We start from the raw sequence: 23,008 nt of genomic DNA, 5'->3' as shown, positions 1-23,008 counted from the left end.
AATGCCAACCCAACCTACCAATTTTGTATGGCGGTACGAGACAACCCGACGAACCTAGCTCATTTTGACACCTCTAGATGTAGGTATTGTTGGATTATTTTAATTTAGTTCATAAAATAATTTAAATATGGTCAATATATTTCATCAAGATAAATATGAGAGACGTCTCATATCTATAAAATATTAAATCAAGAATATTATCTGAATAAGGGTGGTAAATATTTTAATATTTGAATTACCATATATTGGATATACATTGTCAATATTTGTCAAATCTTGAATCTCTATGATGATTTGATAACATATATAAATAGTGACATACATGGTCCCTAAATCTATGCAGTTATTCAGAAAATACAGCATCTCATAAAATTGCATTAAGGTTTAGAAGATCTCTGTTTTATCTTGTTCGTGAGTTCTCACTAGTTGCAGTCTCAATTCAATATCAGTGACTAGAGGTTAGATCGTTCATGCTTTTATTTTTTCGCTTATTGATCTATGCATATTATGTGTTTATGCGTAGGTAGATCGAATTTAATTTTTAGTATGTTAAATTTCTAACAGTTGGTACCAGAGCGGTTTTATCTCCGCCTTGATATGATTACCAAATTTTTTTAAAATCCCTAATTTGTTGGTTTTATGCAATTTTCAAAGTTCTTCATAAAATTTTACAAAAGGAAACTTGGAAATCACTCCCCAATCCAAACTTAACTTTCTTCTGACTTCCTAAATTTGTTTTTCCGAAAATACCATTTTCTTAATTTAATCATTATTCTCTCTTGAATCATCAAATGTTGAATCTGATTCACTCGATTCATCAAGTTAAATAAATATTTTCATCATCGAATAAAAATTCAATTGTTTCTACTGGATAAAATCCAATAGTATAAAATTTTCAATAAGCTTAACTTTGTTTTTCTTTTCGTTACGTTACGTTTTCGGAGTTGATTCACATTCTAGATACTTCATTGTCGATTTTGCTAATGTGGCTGAAAAGAGTGAACTGCAGAAGCTTGCCTCTCAGGATGAGCTGTCGGTCGAGAAGAACTACCACTCTGAGATCATTCAGAACCGCGCTGAGGACACACTCTAGCAAAGTGTCCAGGCTGCAGGCAAATATTACAGCTTCCAAAGATTCCTCTACACTGAACACTGGGGTGTCGGCCTCCGCACTTGTTGCAAGACATACCTGAAGATCCAGAACTCTATCTTGGTCCAAACTGCTTCGAGCCATTGGAACTAGAAGTTGTTCCCTGACTTCTTGAGCTGCTTCCCTTTCGGACGAAAGTGATCTTTTCTACTATTGCCACTTCTTCCTCCCTCATACCTCGGTGGTTGATTATGATAATGAGATGGCTGATTTTGAAACTGTCTCAGCTATTGATATACAAACTGAGCTCCATGTTGTTTCATCAAGCCTGCTTCGGCTCCTTTAGCTTGATTCAAAGCTTCAGAAAAATTATCGGGCCTTCCAGTATTAACCAAGGTAAAGATATCGGAATTCAAGTCATTTATGAACTGATCGGCCTTTTCTTCCTCGTTATCGGCTATATGTGGCGCAAACCTCAACAGACTATTGAACTTGGCCACATACTCTTCAATATTCAAATTCCCTTGCCTCAAAGTAGCAAACTCTGCCCCTTTATCTTTTCTGTAAGAAACTGGGAAGAAGAGTTTATAAAACTAAGTCTTGAATAAACTCTAGTAAATAACCGTACCTCGATTCTCTATGTAGTGACCCTTACCGAGATCATCTACTAAACAGAACTTAGGCAAGCAATTAACTTAATGAAATAGTAAACCAAAATTAAGTTGCGGAAACAATAATTAATAATACAATCCCAAGGAAAGGAATCGGTAAATACCCAAATAGTTATACAACCAAATCAAAAGCTATATCAACCCAATACAACAAGAATAAAACTCCAGCTGGCCAACCACTGCCTAGCTCCTCTTGGATCCACCCGCCTCATCCAATCGCAAACCTGCCCCATGGAATAGGGTGTCCAGAAATACAGAGTACGAGACATGAGTATAAAATGCTCAACACGAGAGTATGAGTATACATGAATGCAAGTGTACCGCCTACTGACTGGAGGTCAAGAATCAGATAACAAAGATAGACCGGGCCCTGGTATGTAGCACGCTGTGCCGTCGCTTCAGGAGGTGACTCACATACCGAAATACCAGTGGATACGCGGGACCCAAATCAATGGAAGTCCATCCACTAACAGGATAGGGTAAAACCCTACTACAGACATCTCAAAATAGATAGCTCAAGATGCAAATGTATGCAGCATAAAATCATGGCATATAAATCATGCAGTCACATAATACATGCATACTCAGTCAGGATATCTCGAACAGTACTTTCATACCTCAAATACTAGGCAAGTGCTACCAGTCCTACGTCCACGCCTATAGTCTACACTACACATCGAAATGATACTAATATCATTAAAGTGCTGTAAAAGCCTTAACTAAGCTATTGCATACTTTTAAATATTTTTAGGAAGCAAAAGCTATACCTTCGTCCGTCGTTAGCCCTTTGCTGTCGATTGCCTCAAAACTAGGACACAGATCCACTACGACGTCTGGATCGCTATGCAACTTTTGGATTCCCAACGGGACGCCTAGAATGCCCTAGATCTAATCTAGAAGACCGAGGAATCGAGAGAGAAGAGGTGAATGGTGCGACTGAAAGTGAATCTCGGCCCTCCTATTTATAGACGGAGTTTGGGTCGTCTGAACCACGCTTTGGAGCGTCCGAACACGATCGGACCGTCCGATCTTGACTTCGGGTCATCCGAACGCGATAATGCATCATTGCTTACGTCAGCACAATGACGTCATCCATGACATCTGTCGACAGAACGATCGGAGCGTCCGAACCCTCTTCGGGCCGTCCGAACTTTGACATCGGAGCCTCCGAACTCGACAACCCTCTAACCATTATCGAGCTCTGAATTCAATTTCGAACCTTGTTAACCCATCTGGAACTTCCTTAATCATGTTTTATTAAATCTAAACATGATCGTACTATTAATTACTCATTAATCGTTAATTTTGGATACGGGCTACTACATTCTCCCTCACTTAAGATATTTCGTCCCCGAAATCAGATCTTAAGTACTGAATGTAAAACAAGATGCAGAAAAATTCTTTTATTCAAATGCAAAAATTACAGAGTTTACAACTGAATACAACTCGTAAAGGAAATCAAAATAACTCAGGATGTTCTGCATGCATCCTGCTTTCGAGATCCCAAGTGGCTTCCTCAGTTCCTCGGCGCTGCCGTTGAACTAAAACCAGAGGAATAAATTTATTCCGCAAGACCTTATCTTTATAATCCAGGATACGAATAGGTCTATCAACATAGGTCAAACCCGAATTCACCTGAACTTCAGACTGTTGAAGAATGTGAGACTGATCCGCCACATACCATCGCAACAGAGATACGTGAAACACGTCGTAAATACTGGACAGATACGGTGGCAAGGCTAGCCGATACGCTAAATAGCCAATGCTCTCCAAGATCTCAAACGAACCGATAAATCTGGGAGACAACTTGCCCTTAAGGCCGAATCTGAGAATTTTGCGGAAAGGTGAAACTATCAGAAACACTTTCTCCCAAACATCAAACTGCAAAGGTCTACGCTTGGTTTGGTATTAGCATAGCTAGCTTGACGATCCTGTGCAGTCTTAATCCATTTCTTGATCTGATCAACAACATCTGTTGTGTGCTGGATTAACTCCGGTCCCTCAGCCTGTCTCTCCCCCACTTCTTCATAAAAGTATAGAGTGCGACAACATCATCCGTACAATGCCTCAAAAGGTGACATCCCAATGCTAGTATGATAGCTGTTGTTGTACGCAAACTCAATCAATGGCAAGTGATTCTGCCAGGATGAACCAAAATCCATAACGGATGCTCGAAGCATATCCTCCAAAGTACGGATAGTGTGCTCTGACTGACCATCTGTCTCCGAATGATAGGAAGTACTCAAATTGGAGAGTAGTTCCCATCAAACGCTGAACACTCCCCCAGAACCTAGAAGTAAACCTGGGGTCTCGATCGCTGACAATGCTCACAGGCACTCCATGAATTCGAACGATCTCCTGAATATACAAATGAGCCATACGATCTACAGAGTACTCTCGGCTATAGGCAATGAAATGCGTTGACTTGGTGAGTCGGTCAACCACAACCCAAATAAAATCACAATTCCTCGAGGATACCGGCAAATGGGTCACAAAATCCATCGTGATAAACTCCCATTTCCACTCAGGAATAGGCAGATTGTGAAGCAAACCTCCAGGTCGTCGGTGCTCTGTCTTGACCTGCTGGCACACCAAACATCTCAAAATATACTGATACACGCTGCGTTTCATCCTCTTCCACCAAAATCGAGTACGTAGATCCTTCTACATCTTGTTGCTTCCCGGATGAATACCCAACTTAGTGTGATGTGCCTGAGACAAGATCTCCTCTCGCAACTCTACATCCTTCGGAATCACAAGTCTACCAGACAAACACAGAAAACCATCTGACTGATAGTGAAATTCAGACGTGCTACCCTCGTTAGCTAGACGAGCCAAATGCTGGGTCTTCGGATCAGACATCTGAGCATCCCGAATCCGTTAATACAAAGCTGGTTCAGATAGTATCGCAAACATCTGGATACTCTGCATACCTTTCTTTTGCTTGAAGGTATACCCTGAAGAACAACACTCTCCAATCGCACTAGACATCGAAAAAGTCTGAAGTGCGGATAGTCGCACCTTGCGACTCAAAGCATCAGCGGTGAGATTTGCAGCTCCTGAATGGTACTTAATCTCGCAATCATAGTCCTTTAGCAAGTCCATCCAACGTCTCTGCCTCATGTTCAACTCCGCCTGAGTGAACAAATACTTGAAACTCTTGTGGTCGGTAAAGATCTCAAATTTCTTGCCATACAGATAATGACGCCAGATCTTCAAAGCGAACAGAATGGCTGCCAACTCCAAATCATGAACTGGATAATTGTCTTCGTGCAACTTCAACTGCCTAGAAGCGTATGCGATCACATGCTCATTCTGAGTTAGGACACAACCTAACCCCTGAAGAGAAGCATCTGTGTAAACCACTCAAAATCAACACCCTTGCGGGTAAGCTGCGTCAACGGTCATGCTAGCTGAGAGAAGTTCAAAATGAAGCGACGATAATAACCTGCTAGACCCAGAAAACTACGGATCTCAGCAACCGTCGTCGGACGCGACCAATTAAGCACAACTTCAATCTTGCTCGGATCAACAGAAATCCCCTCCCTGGATATGATATGGCCAAGAAAGACCACTCGATCCATCCAGAACTCACACTTACTCAGTTTGGCATACAACTGCTCATCCTGAAGAGTCTGCAGTACCAATCGCAAGTGAAAAACATGCTCGTCCGAATTACGCGAATAAACCAGGATGTCGTCAATGAAGACCACGAAAAACTTGTCCAAATACTCCTCGAAGACACGGTTCATCAGATCCATAAATATATCCGGCGCATTAGTCAATCCAAAAGGCATCACTAGAAACTCGTAATGCCCATAGCGAGTACGGAATGCAGTTTTGGCTACGTCCTTATCTCGGACTCTCATCTGATGATACCCAGACCTCAAGTCAATCTTGGAGTAAACTGAAGTACCCTGCAGTTGATCAAACAAGTCATCAATACGAGGCAAAGGATACTTGTTCTTCACAGTAACTCGATCCAGCTGTCGATAGTCAATGCACAACCACATGATTTAAAGTGGTTAGTCGTTGGAAAAAGTGTTCAACAAAATAAAGTACTGGTCATTGAACACGTTAACACTAAATTAATGATCCTTTGACATAAATACATGCAAACTAATATGTTTAAGGATCATGTAGTTATGAAGGATTTGATTCTCCTCAAAGACTATGGTATATACATTTGGTTTCTGAATTTGAAACTCATTCAGTTATGATATTTCTCATATTTAGTTGTATACATATTCAATTATCTTGAGAAAATATCAATTAAGTCGGACATAGAATAAAACATTGGTTTTATTCATTAAGATATATTAAAAAATATGGTACATGTGATAATGGAAGATAATACTCGATATAATTAAGAGGACTTATCGCCATGATTTGTGTATTTATTTCTTAACTTCGGATGATGATTAATTTCTTTGTTATTTAGTTCATTTGAGATATTTATGACAAAGTGAGAGACTGTTGGATTATTTTAATTTACTTCCTAAAATAATTTAAATATGATCAACATATTTCATCAAGATAAATATTAGAGACGTCTCATATCTAAAATATATTAAATCAAAAATATTATCTAGATAATGATGGTAAATATTTTAAGATTTGAATTTTCATATCTCGGATATATATTATCAATATTTTCCAAATCTTGCATTAACTCTCTATGATGGTTAGAGAACATCTATAAATAGTGGCATACATGTCCCTAAATCTATGCAGTTATTTAGAAAATACACCATCTCATAAAATTGCATTAAGTTTTATAAGATCTCTATTTTATCATACTCGTGGGATCTCACTGGTTGCAATTTCAATTCAATATCAATGACTAGAGGTTAGATCATTCCTGCTTTTATTTTTTCGCATATCGATCTATGCGTATTGTGTGTTTATGCATAGGTAGATCGAATTTAGTTTTCAGTATGTTAAATTTCTAACAGGTAGTGTTTGAAAGATCTTTTAAGAAATAATTCTCAGCTTTTCTTTAACAAAATTTCACAATTTTGTTGAGGAAAAGCTGAAAAGTGCTTTCTAAATGCTCTCCCAAACATTACCGTAATGTCATAAAAGGAGCTGTGAGACACCTGTCCCACATGGGAAAAATAAAAGGTTTAAAATGAGTTTAAAATGAGCTACAATGGACTTCTATAGCAACTTGGGTTAATCATTTTCGTAAAGCGAGGACGAAAACGAAGTAGTTGCTATAGGGGCCCATTATGCAGTCGCACAGGCGCGAGCTGGGCCCGGGGCGTGACAGAATGGTATCGGAGACAATCACCAGCCCGCAGACCCCGGGAAATAAGTGCTATGCGGGACAAAGTGTGCTACGTGCGTGAGAGCCACCTCTTGAACCTACGGGGCAAAGTGCTACATGACGGGAGCCACCTCTTGAACCCGTAGGAGCCACCTCTAGATTCCCGGTGCTGGTGGATCGAGAGGTCAGGTCGCGACGAGGACGTCGTGTTCTGAAGGAGGGGTGACTGTGAGACACCTGTCCCACATGGAAAAAATGAAAGGTTTAAAATGAGTTTAAAATGAGCTACAATGGACTTCTATAGCAACTTGGGTTAATCATTTTCGTAAAGCAAGGACGAATACGAAGTAGTTGTTATAGGGGTCCATTATGCAGTCGCACAGGCGCAGGCCTGGACCCGGGACGTGACAGGAGCACTGGCTGGGGACAAGACATATACCAATGTGAAGAAGAAAGTCATGAGTAAAGAAGACACAGAGGTATTTTAGGGGTAATTGCATACACTACCCTTGTGAAATTATGAGATTTTTAAAAAATCATATATGAAAAAAATGATATATTAATTCTCAGTGTTTTTTTAACAATTTATTAACTCTCTGTGTTTTTTAATATTGAGCACACACCTCCCTTTGTTTTCAAATTTTGAGCACACAACCCCTTGTCTGTACGTGTTTTTAGGAGTATTTGTGCTCAAAATTTCAAAGAAAGAGAGTTTTCAACAATCTCTGTTATGTGTATGTTTGTTTCTTAGTTTGTTTCTCTATTTTCTATACGAGCGAGTATACACACCGAAATACATGATTTGGTTAAGGTTTTCTCAAACTTTCCGAATGAAATTTTTTAACTATTAAATATTAATAACAAAATTAAATGATTGTCGGTTTTTTTAATAAAAAAATTCAGATGTTTAAATGTGAAAATTTCCCCAAAAGTTTATTCTAAAAAATTCGAGACTTATGTTTCCATAATCTCATTTAACTAATTTTTGTACCATCGTCATTTTTATTCTCTTTTCTATATTCACATATACAAACTTTTTAACCCAGTATATTATGAATTTCTTGCTGCTCATCATCTGACGGACCAAATCATGACGGGACGGACCGACTCATAAAAAACTCACTGTTTGACGGGTCGAGGGCGGACCAATCCCACCATCCCGACGAACTAGAAATCCTCAACCCATGACTCAACCCAAGGTAGGTTGCAGTTTAGGAGGGCCGGCCCGCGAGTTTGCTTACTAAAAATAAAAATAAATAAATAAATAAAATTTCATTTCATAAATAAATATTAATGAAAACATATTAATAGAATTTTTAATTATTGATTTTACATGTGTAAATTTTATATAAAGTAATTAATACAAAAAATTTTACAACTTCATTAGAAAAAAATGCAAATATCACCATAAAGGGAAAAAAATTAATTTCTCCAAGCCCGCGGGCCAACACAAACCCGCCTCGCCTAGGACCGCGACCTACGCAGGTTGACCCGCCTTTAGTTGAGTTGAAATTTTTTCAACACAATCTACTTAAATTGTGTGATGTGACGGGTCGATCCGTTGGGCCCAACCCAATGATAGGCATGTTATACATTTAATTTAGTCAAAAAATTAAAATAATTTTAACCATGGTGAGGTTAAATATGAACACGTGAATCTCTCAAACAATATCAGGTGGTCAGGTATTCAATTTATGCTACGAACATTTTTTTGGATTAGTCTGATACACAAAACTTACCCAATGTAGTTTATTTGACTAGCGTGATTTGCAGACTATTGCATTAGTATGGAGGTTTACCCAATGTACACAAAAAAAATAACGGCTCTGAGTTCCACGCCATACATAAATATTACATGGCGCTGAGCTCATGGCATACGTCACCATCCAATCTCGGTTCATGAATTTCTCAAATAATTTAATTACCAATTGACCGATTAGATTATTGATGAAGTAGATATTCGGAAATCCTTGTCATGTTATGGTGCATTATATGGTACATCCAATATTTTTTTTTATTAACCATCTAATTGTACGTATGTTAAGTTTTAGTTGTTAGGTGCGATGGGTATGAATTGGCATATTTATCTTGTACATTGTTTCATTCAAGTTTTAAAATAATTTAAATTAAAATAATTTAGACAACGGTAGTATCTTCATACTACATCTAAAAATCTAATTTTAATTTGGTCATATAGACTTCATACATCCACATTAATATTGAACTCTTGAATTTAACATTAAGATAATACTCATTAGCTAACTTGTTATCTACATATATCGATTTATTATCATCGAACCCGAGAGCCGCAACTGAACTGTACATAAACAATGACTTGATGAGACAAGAATTGTTAGCTAAACTTGTCACAAAAAATAATATATATATATATATATATATATATATATATATATAGATTTGATATTATGAGCACCCATGATGTGCACTTTTGTGTGCACCACTGACGTGGCATCCTCTACATCCAATAGGTGAACGCCACATCAGCAGGTGCACACATAAATACACATGATAGGTGCTCAACATATCAAAACTCTATAATATATATATTCAATTAATTGGTATTTTGTTCAGCTCCACGCTCCATTCACTTGAAATCACTGAGTTTAATTAATGCGCATTTTCGTGGAGGACAAGTCGAATTTCCCTTTATAAGAATGAGCTCCCAACCAGAGGAAAGCACGCGGAAACACATAAAAAAAAAAAAAACAAACAAACAAACAAAACGACCGTGATCGTGATGGCGGGAGTGAAGGTACTTGGTTCTTGGCGCAGCCCGTATAGTTGTAGAGTGGAATGGGCGCTGAAACTGAAAGGGGTGGAATATGAATTCATACAAGAAGATCTAAGCAACAAACAAATCCCCTTTACTTCTTGAATCCAATCCAGTCCACAAAAAAGTTCCTGTTTTGATACATAATGGCAAGGCCATCGCCGAGTCATTGGTGATCCTTGAATACATCGACGAAACTTGGGAAAACGGCCCTCCCATCTTGCCGAAAAGTCCTTACGACCGAGCCGTGGCACGTTTCTGGGCAAGATTCTTGGATGAGAAGGTACTATTTTGTGTAAACATTTGCAAGTTTCTATGGATATATATTTTCATTATAATGACTGGTTAATTTTTTTTTTTTCCTTTTTAATTTCCAGTGCCTGCCAGCAATTAGGACGGTTTTTTCGGTTTCAGGGGAGGAGCAAGCGAAAGCCAAGGAAGAAGTAGAAGAATCGCTTAAAATTCTTGACAATGAACTAAAAGGCAAGAAGTTCTTCGGGGGAGATGTCATAGGATTTGTCGATATTGTCGGGAATTTCTTGGCCTTTTGGTCTGTGGTTATCGCGGAATTGGTGGGACTCGAGATCATAACGAAAAAGAAATTCCCGAATGTGTGTATATGGATGGACGAGTACGTCAACTCCAGCACTGTTAAGGAACATCTGCCTGATCGGGAGAAATTGGTCGAGAGTTTACGGGCTTATTTTCAGAAGACTAAGTGAGCAGAACCATACATTTGGCGTAGACTTGTATTTGTTGCAATACAAGTCGATGCTATATATCGTATAATGGACCTCGAATCTATTGTTAAATTTCGGGTATTCCGCTTTATAGTTCGTTGTGTTGTGGGATTTGGGACTGCGTCTTATGCGAAGGGAAAAAAAAAGATATGATCATGGGTGTCATCGTGTGTTTGTATTCAGTACTTTTTCTTATGAGTTTGAATACAAAAAATGTTTTTACATAATTTATTGATAACGAAACATTGGCACTAGGAACGAAGATATAATGGAGTGTGAATGTGGTCATGGAAGTAAAGAAACAACTTAAAAGCGCACAGAATCAGAAAACCAAGACGATAATTTTGTTCAGTGGAACAATATGGAGTAATATTATAATACGAGAAGTTGAACAGAACAGTCAAAACGAGATATTGACAATGGATATATGAATCAAATCTCGGATGATGTAATGTCATAAAAGGAGCTCTGGCTGGGGACAAGACATAAACCAATGTGAAGAAGAAAGTCATGAGTAAAGAAGACATTGCATACACTATTCCCGGTAAATATTAAGGTAGTGTTTGCAATCGTTAAGATAATTTCCATATTAATTTATTTATTTTTAGAGGTTGCAAATACTATCTAAGATTGTTAAAAATCTCATATGAAAAATGAATGATCTATTAACTAATAGTGTTTTTTAATCTTGAGCACATACCTTCTTATATTTTTATTTTGAGCACACAGCCCCTTGTTCGTACGTGTTTTCAGGGGTATTTATGCTCAAAATTTCAAAACACATGAGGTTAATAGTAATAAGAAGTTTTCAGCAATCTCATGATTTCATAGATGTAATATAAGCAATTATCTCGGTTTTTTAAGTGAAAATTTAAAGCATGTGTTTGGACAAGATATTTGTAAATTATTTTATAATTTTTTTAAAAAAGCAGATAATTACATTTTTAGCCATCTTATTTGAACTTTTCATTTTTGGTCCTGTTAAATATGAATTTGTATTTTCATTCATATAACTTATATTTTTTTTCCAATTTTGCTCCTGTTATGATGAATTTTTATTTGTAGTCATCTTGTATATTAGTTTCATATCTGGTCCTTTAACTTGTATTTTCTTTCACCGATCCTTTTTATGACCAGCAAACACAATAGACTTTGATTAAAAAAACATCAAAAATGAAAGTAATTACATGCAAGTTAAGGACAAAAAATGAATAAATATACATACAAGATTACAAATGAAAATTCACCGTAATAGGACCAAAAATGAAAAAAAATGCAAGTTACATGATTGAAATACAAATTCATCAATAATAGGAATAAAAGTGAAAAAATGCATCCCCGAGAGGGTGTCCAAGTTGGTGGAGTAGGTAAGCACTTGGCCGGTGGTCAGGTGTTCGATTCTCCCTACCAATACTTTATTGAACTAGTCTATTGCACAATACTTGTCCAGTGCGGTTTACCTGACTAGAGTAGTTTGTAGGTTATTATATTAGTTCGAGGGTTTACCTAATGCACACCGACAGATAACGGCTAAGAGTTCCGTTATCATTAAAAAAGGTGGAAAAATGCAAATACCATAACTAAAAATGTAGTTCTCCACTTAAAAATTGTTCTTCAAATATAGCATTTAAAGAACAATGGAGATATGTTTTTAGAATGAAAGATAATGATGAAAATCAAAATAAAATTATTTTGAAAATGTTAAAAAGTTTTTATAGAATAATTTTTGAAACATATATTTATTCTTAAAACAAAATTTAAAATTTTATATTTAAAAAACACTTTTATAAAAAAGTTTTAATATTCAAAAGAAGTGGTTTTTGTTTCTGGATCAGATGAAAACACTTTTGAACATGTCTCTGGGAACCCCATGCTACTGATCTTGTACCAATATAGGAGGAAGTTACAAATTTGTCAGAAGCGATGATATCGATAGATATCAAAAGAGATGAAACAGGGACTTCACATATCATGATCTTGGATGGAAAAATCACCACCTTATCTTTTAGTAAGGAACATGGGAGGTTCCATGAAGGGGCAAGGGGTCAGTGTTGGGTATTCAACCAAAATAATTTGTTGGGGATCGGGTGTGTGTGTGTAGAGGGGAGGGGGGACAGGGGTGAATACATACTCTTAAAATCTTTTGAGTAAAAATGATGAGTTGAGTGAATATGAGTCCACTCAACTGATATTTTCAACTTCCAAAATTATTTGAGCAACTTAAATAAGTGCGGAAATAGCTCAAGTACTTCAATGACATTTATATATTCGAATCACGGTTAAGATAGGTAATATAAAGTGCAGAAATGTAAGTAGAGCAGTGATTATGGAAGTTCAAAGGCTGAATCTTTTTACGTCTCCCCTTCTTCCACATAGGAAAAAATTCACTAGAAGACTTCGATTATTACAACGTATTGTAATCCACTCACTCCGATATTAGGACTTAATCACTACCTAATTCGGAACTCCTAGATTTCAACAAGGATAAGATTAAAACTTCTTATCAAGCTTCTTCGAAAATACAGCTCTGTCTGAGTTCTTAAACTCAAACTCTCAAATCCTTCTTCTCGAAATTTCTTTTTGGAGTGGTCGAGGGATTTGAAGAACTCTTAGATGATCCTAAAAGATCTGTTGACATTTTGATTTAGTGAGGGTTGAGATGAGCAAAGTAAATAAGATCGAGTAGGAGTGTTCAGATAAATTGCTAAGAATTGCGCAAAGTATTCTTCGTAGTTCTTTTTTCAAGCAATCTCTTGTATATATAGTGTCCTTTGCATGGAGACTCCCAACGTCTTTATAGAATCTCATTAAATGCAGATGTCCTTTGACTGTTGTCCTTTGCTTGGAGAGTCCCAACATCTTTAATGCATTGGTACTATATTTGTTATCCTCTATATTATAAGTAAGGTTTTCAATAAATGCAAGTTTTGGCTCTTTCTATATTTGAGAGGTAATGGTTGCAGTCAGATTCTGATCTTAGGTGCTTCAGTAATCATTTTGAGTAACCTTTCCAACATTCTTTGTTGGCTGCTCATAAATATTTTAGGAGGCTTTTTAATGTTATAGTTCCTTGTTTAGAAAGCTTCTCCTTGTGACCGTTGAGAGATACTTGATAGCATGTAGAGCGGTCGAGGAAATCTTATAGGATCCAGTTGAGCAGAATTCTAAGCTAATTACTAGTCGAGAGATGTGAATTGTGTTTGATCGGTCGAGGAGCTTGTCATTGTCTTGTGCTTGTTAGCGGTCGATACCTCTATACTTCAAAGTAAGCGGTTGACACTTGTTTCTTCGAAGACTAGTGGTCATCACCTGTATTACATAGAAAGGCAACACAATTTATAACAATGATATATTGTTTTGTTATCACAAAAATATAGGTTTCAACAATTTTTTTTCCTTTTTGGTGATGACAAAACCTATGCTCCAAACTGAATAGCTGAAAGGAAAATGAATTCATTAAGGAAATTAATTGCATTGTTACAAAATGAAAGACGATAGTCCTATTACACCTACTTCAAGAAACATGATTGTCTATCTTCTAAACTAGCTACTACCTCCACCACTACCTCCTTGTCTTCTTTTCTCGTATGCATCTCATTTCCTTCAAGATTCTTCAATTCTCTTGTCATGAACTCTTTGAGCATCTTCTGCTTTACGTCGCTCTTCCTCTTCTTTCCATATCTCAACTTATTCTTCTTACCATCTCGCTTCTTCCCCCATTTTTGGCATCACCCTGAGAGAGATGAGTAATAATTTCACCCAACTGGGACCCAAGGGTTTCTTGGAGGGAGTCCATTCGAGCATCAAAGTGAGCACTCAACTCTGCTTGCAAAGTGGCAATATGAGCATTTGTATGTTGGTTAATGCGCTTCTCACTTTGAAATACTTGACCCAAGAGGGCGGCGAGAGCTTTTTTGTTGGTACGCTTATGTGACATAATCGATTCCATACAGAGACGTATTTATGATGAGAGAGAAGATAGTTTGGTCTTGATTGTCTTACGAGAATCAGCAACTCCAACATTGGTTCCCGTTAAATGATCATCCAGGGATAAAATGGTGCGTCATAGAGTTTCCAAATGATCATACACTATTTTGTTCGATGATTCAACGATAGGTACTATGATCTGATCACGGGAGGTTGTGAAGCTAGAACTAATGGATGGAGAAATGTGCTCCTTGTCTTGGGCTCCAGAATTTCATTCTATTATTGGCAGCACATGTGAGGAATCTCTCATTTCTTCCATGTTCTCAGGAGAAGGTGGTGGAGATACTGTAGTGGTTTCTGGGACATGTGCTTTAGGAAACTGAGAATGGGGCTCTTCAAAGATGGTCTCAAGAGATGAGCTGTTGGGACCAGTTTCTGTTTCCATGTGTGTTATTGGATCCTTAAAGAGCACAAACTCTGTCATGGGCTTAACGACCTCATCCACCGAAGTTGATGGTATCTCTGGAAGAGGAGTTTCCAAGGCAGTACCTGTTGGAATAATTGGAGGTGTGGGAGCAAGAGGTACATGAGATTGATCAAATGATGAGGTGTCAACTAGTGAAGTGGTAGGAACGAATGGTGATGAGACTCAAGGAGGCGAGGCATCATTCATGGGATGAGGCTGATTCCTCATTTCCAGCATTATTTGCCTCAGATAAAGAATGTTTCTATATAGTATCATCAGCTCGAAGTCCTTGAAAAGTTTCTTCCTCTAGGCTCAGTATTTGCTCGCCAACATCGGTTTCATCATGACCATCCATGGTAAGGTGCATATCTTTGACTTCTGCTACAAGACTCTATGTAAGCAATAGTAAGAATAGTGCTTATATCATGTTTGAGCCAGTATTGTTGAAGGAAGTTTGCAGTTATATCAACACCATGCTTTAATAGATCAAGTACCACAAAGTCATCGGGAGCGCTAGTGTGATCAAAATTAGTATTCCTTTGATTGATGATGTATCGGAGCAAACTATCTCAGAGTTGAACATCAACCAACTTGTGTCTTCCAATAAATACCTCTATGCTGGGAGAGGAGGTTAGAATAAGCATTTTATCTTCCAATTTTTCCAATTTGGCCAAGTTTTTCTCCTTCAAAATCTAAGAGAATATAATCTCAGTTCTGTACATGAACCACTCCTCAAACTCTCTCAGCCTTAGGCGCAGAGCTCAGAGAATTTTTGATAAGATGAGGGTGGCTTCGATCTTCGCTACAGATGGAATTTTCCTTGGTGGTAGCAATATAGCTTTTCCTTTGTCTTTGGTGTTTACTTCTAGAATTTTGGATGACGATGAAATAGTTGGTCCAACAATCTTGATTTCACTTACCAGTCGCGTGTAGTGAGATTGAGCAGTAGAGGCATGAGATTCCTTGACCACTGGCTATTTGGATGTTGTCTTAACCGGTGTTGGCTGTGATAGGGTCAAATATGTGTGTAGAGAAGGGGGTGAATATACACTTAAAATATTTCAAATCTTTTTCAAAAACCTTTTTGCAAGCAGTCTTAATAATGTTAATTATCAAGACTATTTCCGTTATTCTCAAAATCAGTTTGGACTACTAGTATAGTGCGGATAAACAGCCCAAGTGCCTTTGTGATATCAATAGATATAAAGATGAAAATAACTTGTGCAGATAAAATAAATAAGACAAGATATTATTAAAGTTAGAAGAAAAAAGCTTCTACGTCTCCCCTTCTTCCACTTAGAAAAGAAATTCCCTAGAAAACTTTGTTTTATACACTCCTTTGTATACAACTCACTTCAATCGTAAGAATTATTCTTTTCCTAGATTGGAACTCCTAGTACACCATACAAAATAAGACACCGAGTCTTAGCAGCAACGAATGAAACAAATTGGAGTTTGAGTGAATCCGTAGATTCAATTTGTTGAGCAAATCTTCTTTCAACACTTCTTTGAATAAGCAGTTGAGAGTTTTCCTAATTCCCTTTATGATCCTTTTAGATGATCTGATGAATGACTTGTATATTTGGGTTTGGTGAGCAAATGAGATATGTAAATTCAAATTACTCGGAGAGATAGCTTTTCTTATGTTCTTTGTATTTCTTCATTAACTTCTTTTCTGAAGCTTTCTCTCCAATATATATAGTCATCTTTTGCAATGTTTTTTTTGTTGACTTAAATTCTGTTTGATCTGTCTGTTTATAGTTTCAAGAGTCTTTATAAATGTATTTATAAATGTGAGACGAGATCCAAGATGGGTGAGAATTAATCCTTGGGCTTTTTAATATGGACAATAAATTCTCTCTTGGAAATCTTTAAATATAACGAAGAGTCTTCTTGAGCAGATGAGAAGTCTTTAATGCTTTGAGCAGTTCAAATAGTCATTTGAGCAGTTCAAGCGGTTCGATGACTCTGTTGAGCAGTTCAAGCAGTTCGAAGACTCTGTTGAGCAGTTCAAGATCTTTTACTTGTTTTACAAAACTTGACAATTAAATTTGTTATTATCAAAATTAAGGGTCCAACAGGCTGGGGAACTTCCTCAATCGGTGTGGGTTGAGAGACTTCCTCGATCGGTGATGGTAGTGTGGCTTTCTCAACTGGTGCTTGTTGATCAGTTAGTGATGTAACTGGTGGTGGGAATCGATGTGACATCAGACAAAGACTTCAGTTTCTTTGTCTTGGGTTGATCACCTTCGTCACCTTTTCTCTTGGCTGCATCTGCTTTTTGAGCAGGTGAAGGAGCGTAAAAAAACTTGATAGATTGAAGTATTATCCATTATATCGGCTTCCTCTTCTGAGTCAAAAATAGCATTGTGTTTAAGTGGCTTGCAACGCTTCTTCTTCACCAAAGCAGCCTGTGTAGCTCCGATTTCTTGCTTGATTTCACGGAGCATATCATCGGTTACCCGATTCTTCTTCAAAAACTTTTGATGGTAGTCACGTTGAGCCATTTTGAGGGGGTGAAGGAGCTCAGTGGCAAAGAGATCAACACCCAGTAAACCCAAGATGTGGCAAATTTAGAGTGCAAAGCCTTCTGAACTATTCTTGCCCTTAGTCATCTCACAAAGAGTCCCATAAAGAATATTAAACCAATTAACATTGATCTTAGATGCGATGGAGGCCATATATTAAAACTTTTTAAGTGTTACTTTATCATATGGTCTAGCCCTAGTAAAAATATTTTTGGCCACAATGTTGGCTCACAATCGGTAAGGTACCTTGATGTGCTGTTTGAGAGCTGGAATCTTGATGGGTGCACCATTCAGAGAGAACTCTACCGCCCAGTGAGAAAGTAAAAGTTGATAACCACCATTAATCCAGTTTAAACTCGATCATTTGGAAAAAAGTTTCACAATATAATAGACATGAAACATCATTTGTTGTTCTTCTCATATGGTATATATAAAAAAAAGCATGGTTGTCAAGGAGTGTTCGAATTATTATTATTATTATTATTATTATTATTATTATTATTATTATTATTGTTGTTGTTGTTTTTTTTTTTTTTTTTTTTTTTAATGTTTAGACACTGTGTCAGTAATATCCGATCTCACGTCAGTTTTGCTACTTAAAAAGGAATAAAAGTGCAAAGAAGTCAAGTTATTACTGTGATATCTAATCATTAGTAACATTGTTGAATTATGTGAGAAACATGCACAGTTTGACCACAAGGAATTGCTTTTATGCAAAAAATTTAAAAATCCAATAATTCAAGCACAACGTAGTTTCAAGCACATATTCGGTCAAAATTATAACATGTAAATATAATGTAACTCAATAAATTTCTATCACAACACTTTATCTTTTTTTGATGTAACATAGACTCGAGTAAGTAACGTTCAGGCACATGTATTGCATGTGCATTGTCGCTAGTTGATAATAAATTCTAAATTTTAAATTAAATTATTGTGTCAAATATTTAATTTTTTTATATTTTGAACTTTTATGTCTTTCACGGTTTTTAATTTTATCATCCATCTTTTCTTCTTTGTGAAAGAAGCAATTTTTTAAAAATATATTGTTATATATAGTTTCTAATATTTAAGAAGAAGAAAAAATAGTTCAAATTAGTAAACCTATATTATTCAATCATATATTGTTAAATTTAATAATTAATAAATTAAGCTTTTGAAAAATATTATCTGGGTCTCTTTTATATATATATATATATATATATATATATATATATATATGTATATATATATATATATGGATAAAATAAACAATATATATATATATATATATGTATATATATATATATGGATAAAATAAACAATCACAAAGTATTTTTAAGAATTATGTCTCTTCTATATCTGATCATGCACATATCACTTTAGTGAAATGTAATTATGTCAAACCTTCTTCATGACACCTACCTCAGTAACACACAATTTAATCATTTGACTTTGTTACTTTAATTTATCTTTATAAAATAATTAATCCTAATTTGTGTCAAATAATGTATATTAACGTCGTGTCCTTAAACAAATTAAGTTTTTTGTGTGAAAAATCTTTTCACCCTATATAAGTAAATAAAAAAAAAAACTTCAATGTTTCAATCTTCTACAAATCACTTCGAGCCCGTTTGGAAACAAAAGTTATTGGCTTAAAAAAGCACTTAAATAAGTTTAGCTTTTTAAAGTGCTTTTATTAAAAAAAAGCAGAAGTAGTTTAGTGTTTGGATAAATGTTAAAAAATGTTTTTTAAATTTAAAATATAAGCAAAAGCCAAAAAGCCAAAATTTCTGGCTTTTAAAAAAGCATTTATTTGGGCTTAAATAAGTGCTTTTTTTAAAACGTCTATTGTAACCAAACACTTAACTTTTTAAGAAAAACACTTTTTTTAAAAAATAAGTGCTTTTTCCAAAATGTCTAGTGTTCTCAAACGGGCTCTTCATCTAAAAGCAAATAAAACCAATGGATTTTGAAATTTCAATATTTTGGGATTAAGATTTTCGTGGAAAATATGTTCAATTAATATATTTACAAAAAAATAAAAACCAAAAAGATTAATATATCATTTTACAAAAATATCCTCGTCAAATAAATCAATATGTACAAATAAAAGATAAAGTTGACAATACATGATATAAAATTTTGTTCAATTTAGATAGATATTATCATATTAATGATTATGGTTTCTTTTTAAAATAAATAAATAAATAAATAATGTACTTTAACGTTACTTGAAGGGTATTACTTTAACCAATCTATGTCAGTATTATAATATTAATTATAGTCATTATATTTAGATACGAATCATCATATGCATGATTTAGATATTAGCATGCATAAAGGTAGCATCTCATTAATTAACCTTTTTCCGTCTTGCATGTTTAGCCCCGTTGGTCTGATGGATTTATTTGATGTAAGAATATGTTTTGTTTCAGTGCTTCCCAGCAATGTGGAGGGCTTGTTGGAGTGCAGGGGGGGGAGCAAGTGAAAGCCAAGGAAGAAGCAGAAGAGTTGCTAAAACATCTTGACAATGAGCTAAAAGGCAAGAAATTCTTTGGGGGAGATAGTATTGGGCTGGTTGATATTGCTGGCAATTTCATTGCCTATTGGTCTGTGGTTGTCGCCGAAATAGCGGGAATCGAACTCATAACGAAAGAGAAGTTCCCCAACTTGCGTGCATGGATGAGCGAGTACGTCAACTCGAGCTTTGTTAAGGAACATCTGCCTGATCGGGATGAATTGGCTTTGCGACTCCGGACTCGTTTTCAAAAGACTGGCTAGCTAGTACTGCAGCTGAATGAGAGCCATCTATTAATGTTTGTGTTACGTTTGTGGGAGTAAACTAGTATTGTTGCAACATGTCGGGTTTCTTGCTTATTTTGTTGTAATGATAAGCTTGATCTCTATGCAATAATAAGCTTTGCCTGATTCAAGTATTTAGGTGCATTTTTTTAGAATGTGTTCGTGGGAATAGTTTTTTGCTTCTTTTTTTAAAAAAAAAGTGCTTCGAATTTAAAAAAGTATAAATGTGTTTGCGTAATTTGTTGATGTCTAGATATGTTTGTTTCAATTTCTGGAGTGTTGAAAAAAATAACATAAAAAATTGTGGTTTTTTTTAGAATCTCAAAATTAAACAATTTAATTGGTATTGATTAAAGATCAAATTTGTCTAAACGAAAGTAGATTTGTATGTGATATTGTGACCACAAACCCGACATTTGGATAACTGTACTACGATATATATCACTGAAAAAACCCTAGGTGCAACATAATCTATATCTTGATGATCACCGCCCACCGGCTTTGCTTGAAAATATGTCCTTATAAATTGAGACTTAAGGCTTGACAAGCCGTACAATATCTAATACAAACACGCTGCGACTTGTAGTCTTGTACTCCTTTAGTAACATTATTTTTAAAAAATAAAAATAAAACTAATTTACTTTTAATATTATGAAACTATTTACTTGAAAAATTATTTAGGCATTGTATGCATTAAATAAAATTTGCTTGATATATAATATAGACGTATCTAATTCTATTCTATTGAAAAGTATGTACAAATCAAATTTGAACCAATTTATTTTTTTTCAAGCATAACATACGAATAAGCCTAATTTTAAATAAAAAATAATTAATAAATGTTTCATTTTTTGTGATAAAGGGAAAATTAGGTATTTTAGTTAAATTCAAAAGAAAATTAGCTAGCATTCCGTTGATATGTAAGCATTAGTGTTCCAAAAAGCGTGGTTTTGGATGGCCTCAGTTGATGCGTGGCCATTAGATAGGTAGTGTTCCAAAAAGCATAGTTTAGGTCAGTTAAGTGTTAGGCGGTTGTTTACCATCTCGATTTTTTATAAAAAAAAATAATGGTTTTCAAGATAATGTTGTTACATTAATTGGCTGCTTAGGCGTATGTCTAATTGATATATATATATATATATATATATATATATATATATATATATATATATATATATATATATATATATATATATATATCAAATGAATATTTTCTCATATTCGAAATTTAAATCTCAAATCCAATAATTAAGAACTTAATATTTTTTGGGACTTACAATTCCTCCCCTCTAAGGAATGATTTCGTCCTCGAAATCGCATTCGCTCTTACTGCTGATTCTCATAAGCTGTATGGCTAACTGAAGTACTACTTACTTCACTTCTGTGAGCTTTAGATCTCTAGTCTGATATATTCTCTTCTATAGTATCTTATTCTTCTTTCTGAGCACTTCTGCAATCATATATATTCTCATGAACATATAATCACTGAGTCAACTTATATCTAAGTTGCTCTTTCTCGTGATCTAACTCTGCATAGGTTAGTCAGTTTCTCTTAAAATTTTATCAGCTTCTGTTTTATCTCAGTTGAATACACATACATATTCTAGCTGATATTTTTCAGCCAATGCATATGGATAACAATTAATCTATCTGACAGTTCGAGATTGAGTATTAATCAATAAGTTAGATCAAATACTAACATGGATCGATTAATACTCAATCTCGAACTGTCAGATATATTAATTTATCCAATAAGTTAGATCAAATACTAACAGGGATCGATTATTAGTTCACGTCTGAACTCTCTGTCTGAACTTAATGATGTTCGAGAAAGAACTTTCTTGCTGATCATTCTGTTCAGGCTTCACAATCTATATTTGTTGTTCATTTGTTGACTCTGTCTATGCTGCTCTGTTCTTATTCTGTTCTGATCACTCTTCACATTCTCTATCTTTTTTTGACTCATATCTGGTCTGATAGCTGCTACTTCTGAAATATCGTTTCAATATAAAGACAATTCGGCTTTTATTATCATCAAAAAATCAAAATATTGTCTCTATATCTTATCTATCAGATAATTGTCATAGGAATTATAATATGCTATATATATGGTCCAATTATTGATTAATCACATTAAAAAAATAAAAATCAAATAGGCGTGAAGAAAATTTAAAAAAAAATTGAAACATAAACCAGCGTGCTCTTCTTTTAATTGGCACAATCTAACTTTTTTGATTTCTTCGCAAATCACCGAACCAAATCAGTAATCACTACACCAATCAACTCAACTCTTAGGTAAGGAATTACTTATGATTTGTTTACTCGTTTTGTCATCTTCAATTTGCTTTCTTATATTTTTTTTTTGTTTAATATTATTCTATCAAATTTAGGATTTCTTAAATCTTCATATGTCGATGCCCGTGAATGATTGCTAATAAATTTCTTCAAATCAAGGTTATAATTTGTAATTAGTTTTTTAAGTTATGTCTTAATTCTTGGATAATTTTGGTATCCCATTATTTGCTTGAATTTGAGTTCTCCTGTTTTCGAATTAAATTTCTCCTTTTGTCATTGTGACCACTAGCTAGTTTTTTTTATTGAGTTTGACAGGTTTTATCATATTTAATTTAATAAGATTTTTAGTGTTAGTTGTTCTCATTTTTTAATATTAGACAGTAAGTCATTATTTGATTTCAATTTTCATAGAGAAAGATATTATTTTGCGAACTCATATTTTTTTAT

General features: G+C 35.2%; 1 protein-coding gene and 1 pseudogene across 1 annotated transcript; both read left to right on the top strand.

Annotated features, from left to right (window-relative positions):
• The first annotated feature begins 9,716 nt into the window (after positions 1 to 9,716).
• Positions 9,717 to 10,730, top strand: LOC140875465 (probable glutathione S-transferase; annotated as a pseudogene).
• Positions 10,731 to 19,885: 9,155 nt separating this feature from the next.
• On the top strand, positions 19,886 to 20,245 carry LOC140874283 (probable glutathione S-transferase). The gene has a single exon (XM_073277556.1). It carries the CDS (start codon positions 19,886 to 19,888, stop codon positions 20,243 to 20,245), a length of 360 nt encoding a protein of 119 aa, XP_073133657.1.
• The last annotated feature ends 2,763 nt before the right edge of the window (positions 20,246 to 23,008 follow it).

The sequence above is a fragment of the Henckelia pumila genome, chromosome 1, assembly GCF_033568475.1.
Source record: "Henckelia pumila isolate YLH828 chromosome 1, ASM3356847v2, whole genome shotgun sequence".
NCBI classification, from domain to species: Eukaryota; Viridiplantae; Streptophyta; class Magnoliopsida; order Lamiales; family Gesneriaceae; genus Henckelia; species Henckelia pumila.
This window is presented reverse-complemented; position numbering and strand designations above follow the sequence as displayed.

Bases quoted from the DNA above. Each gene is read 5' to 3' on its own strand.
- LOC140874283 (XM_073277556.1), top strand. From the start codon at position 19,886: ATGTTTTGTTTCAGTGCTTCCCAGCAATGTGGAGGGCTTGTTGGAGTG.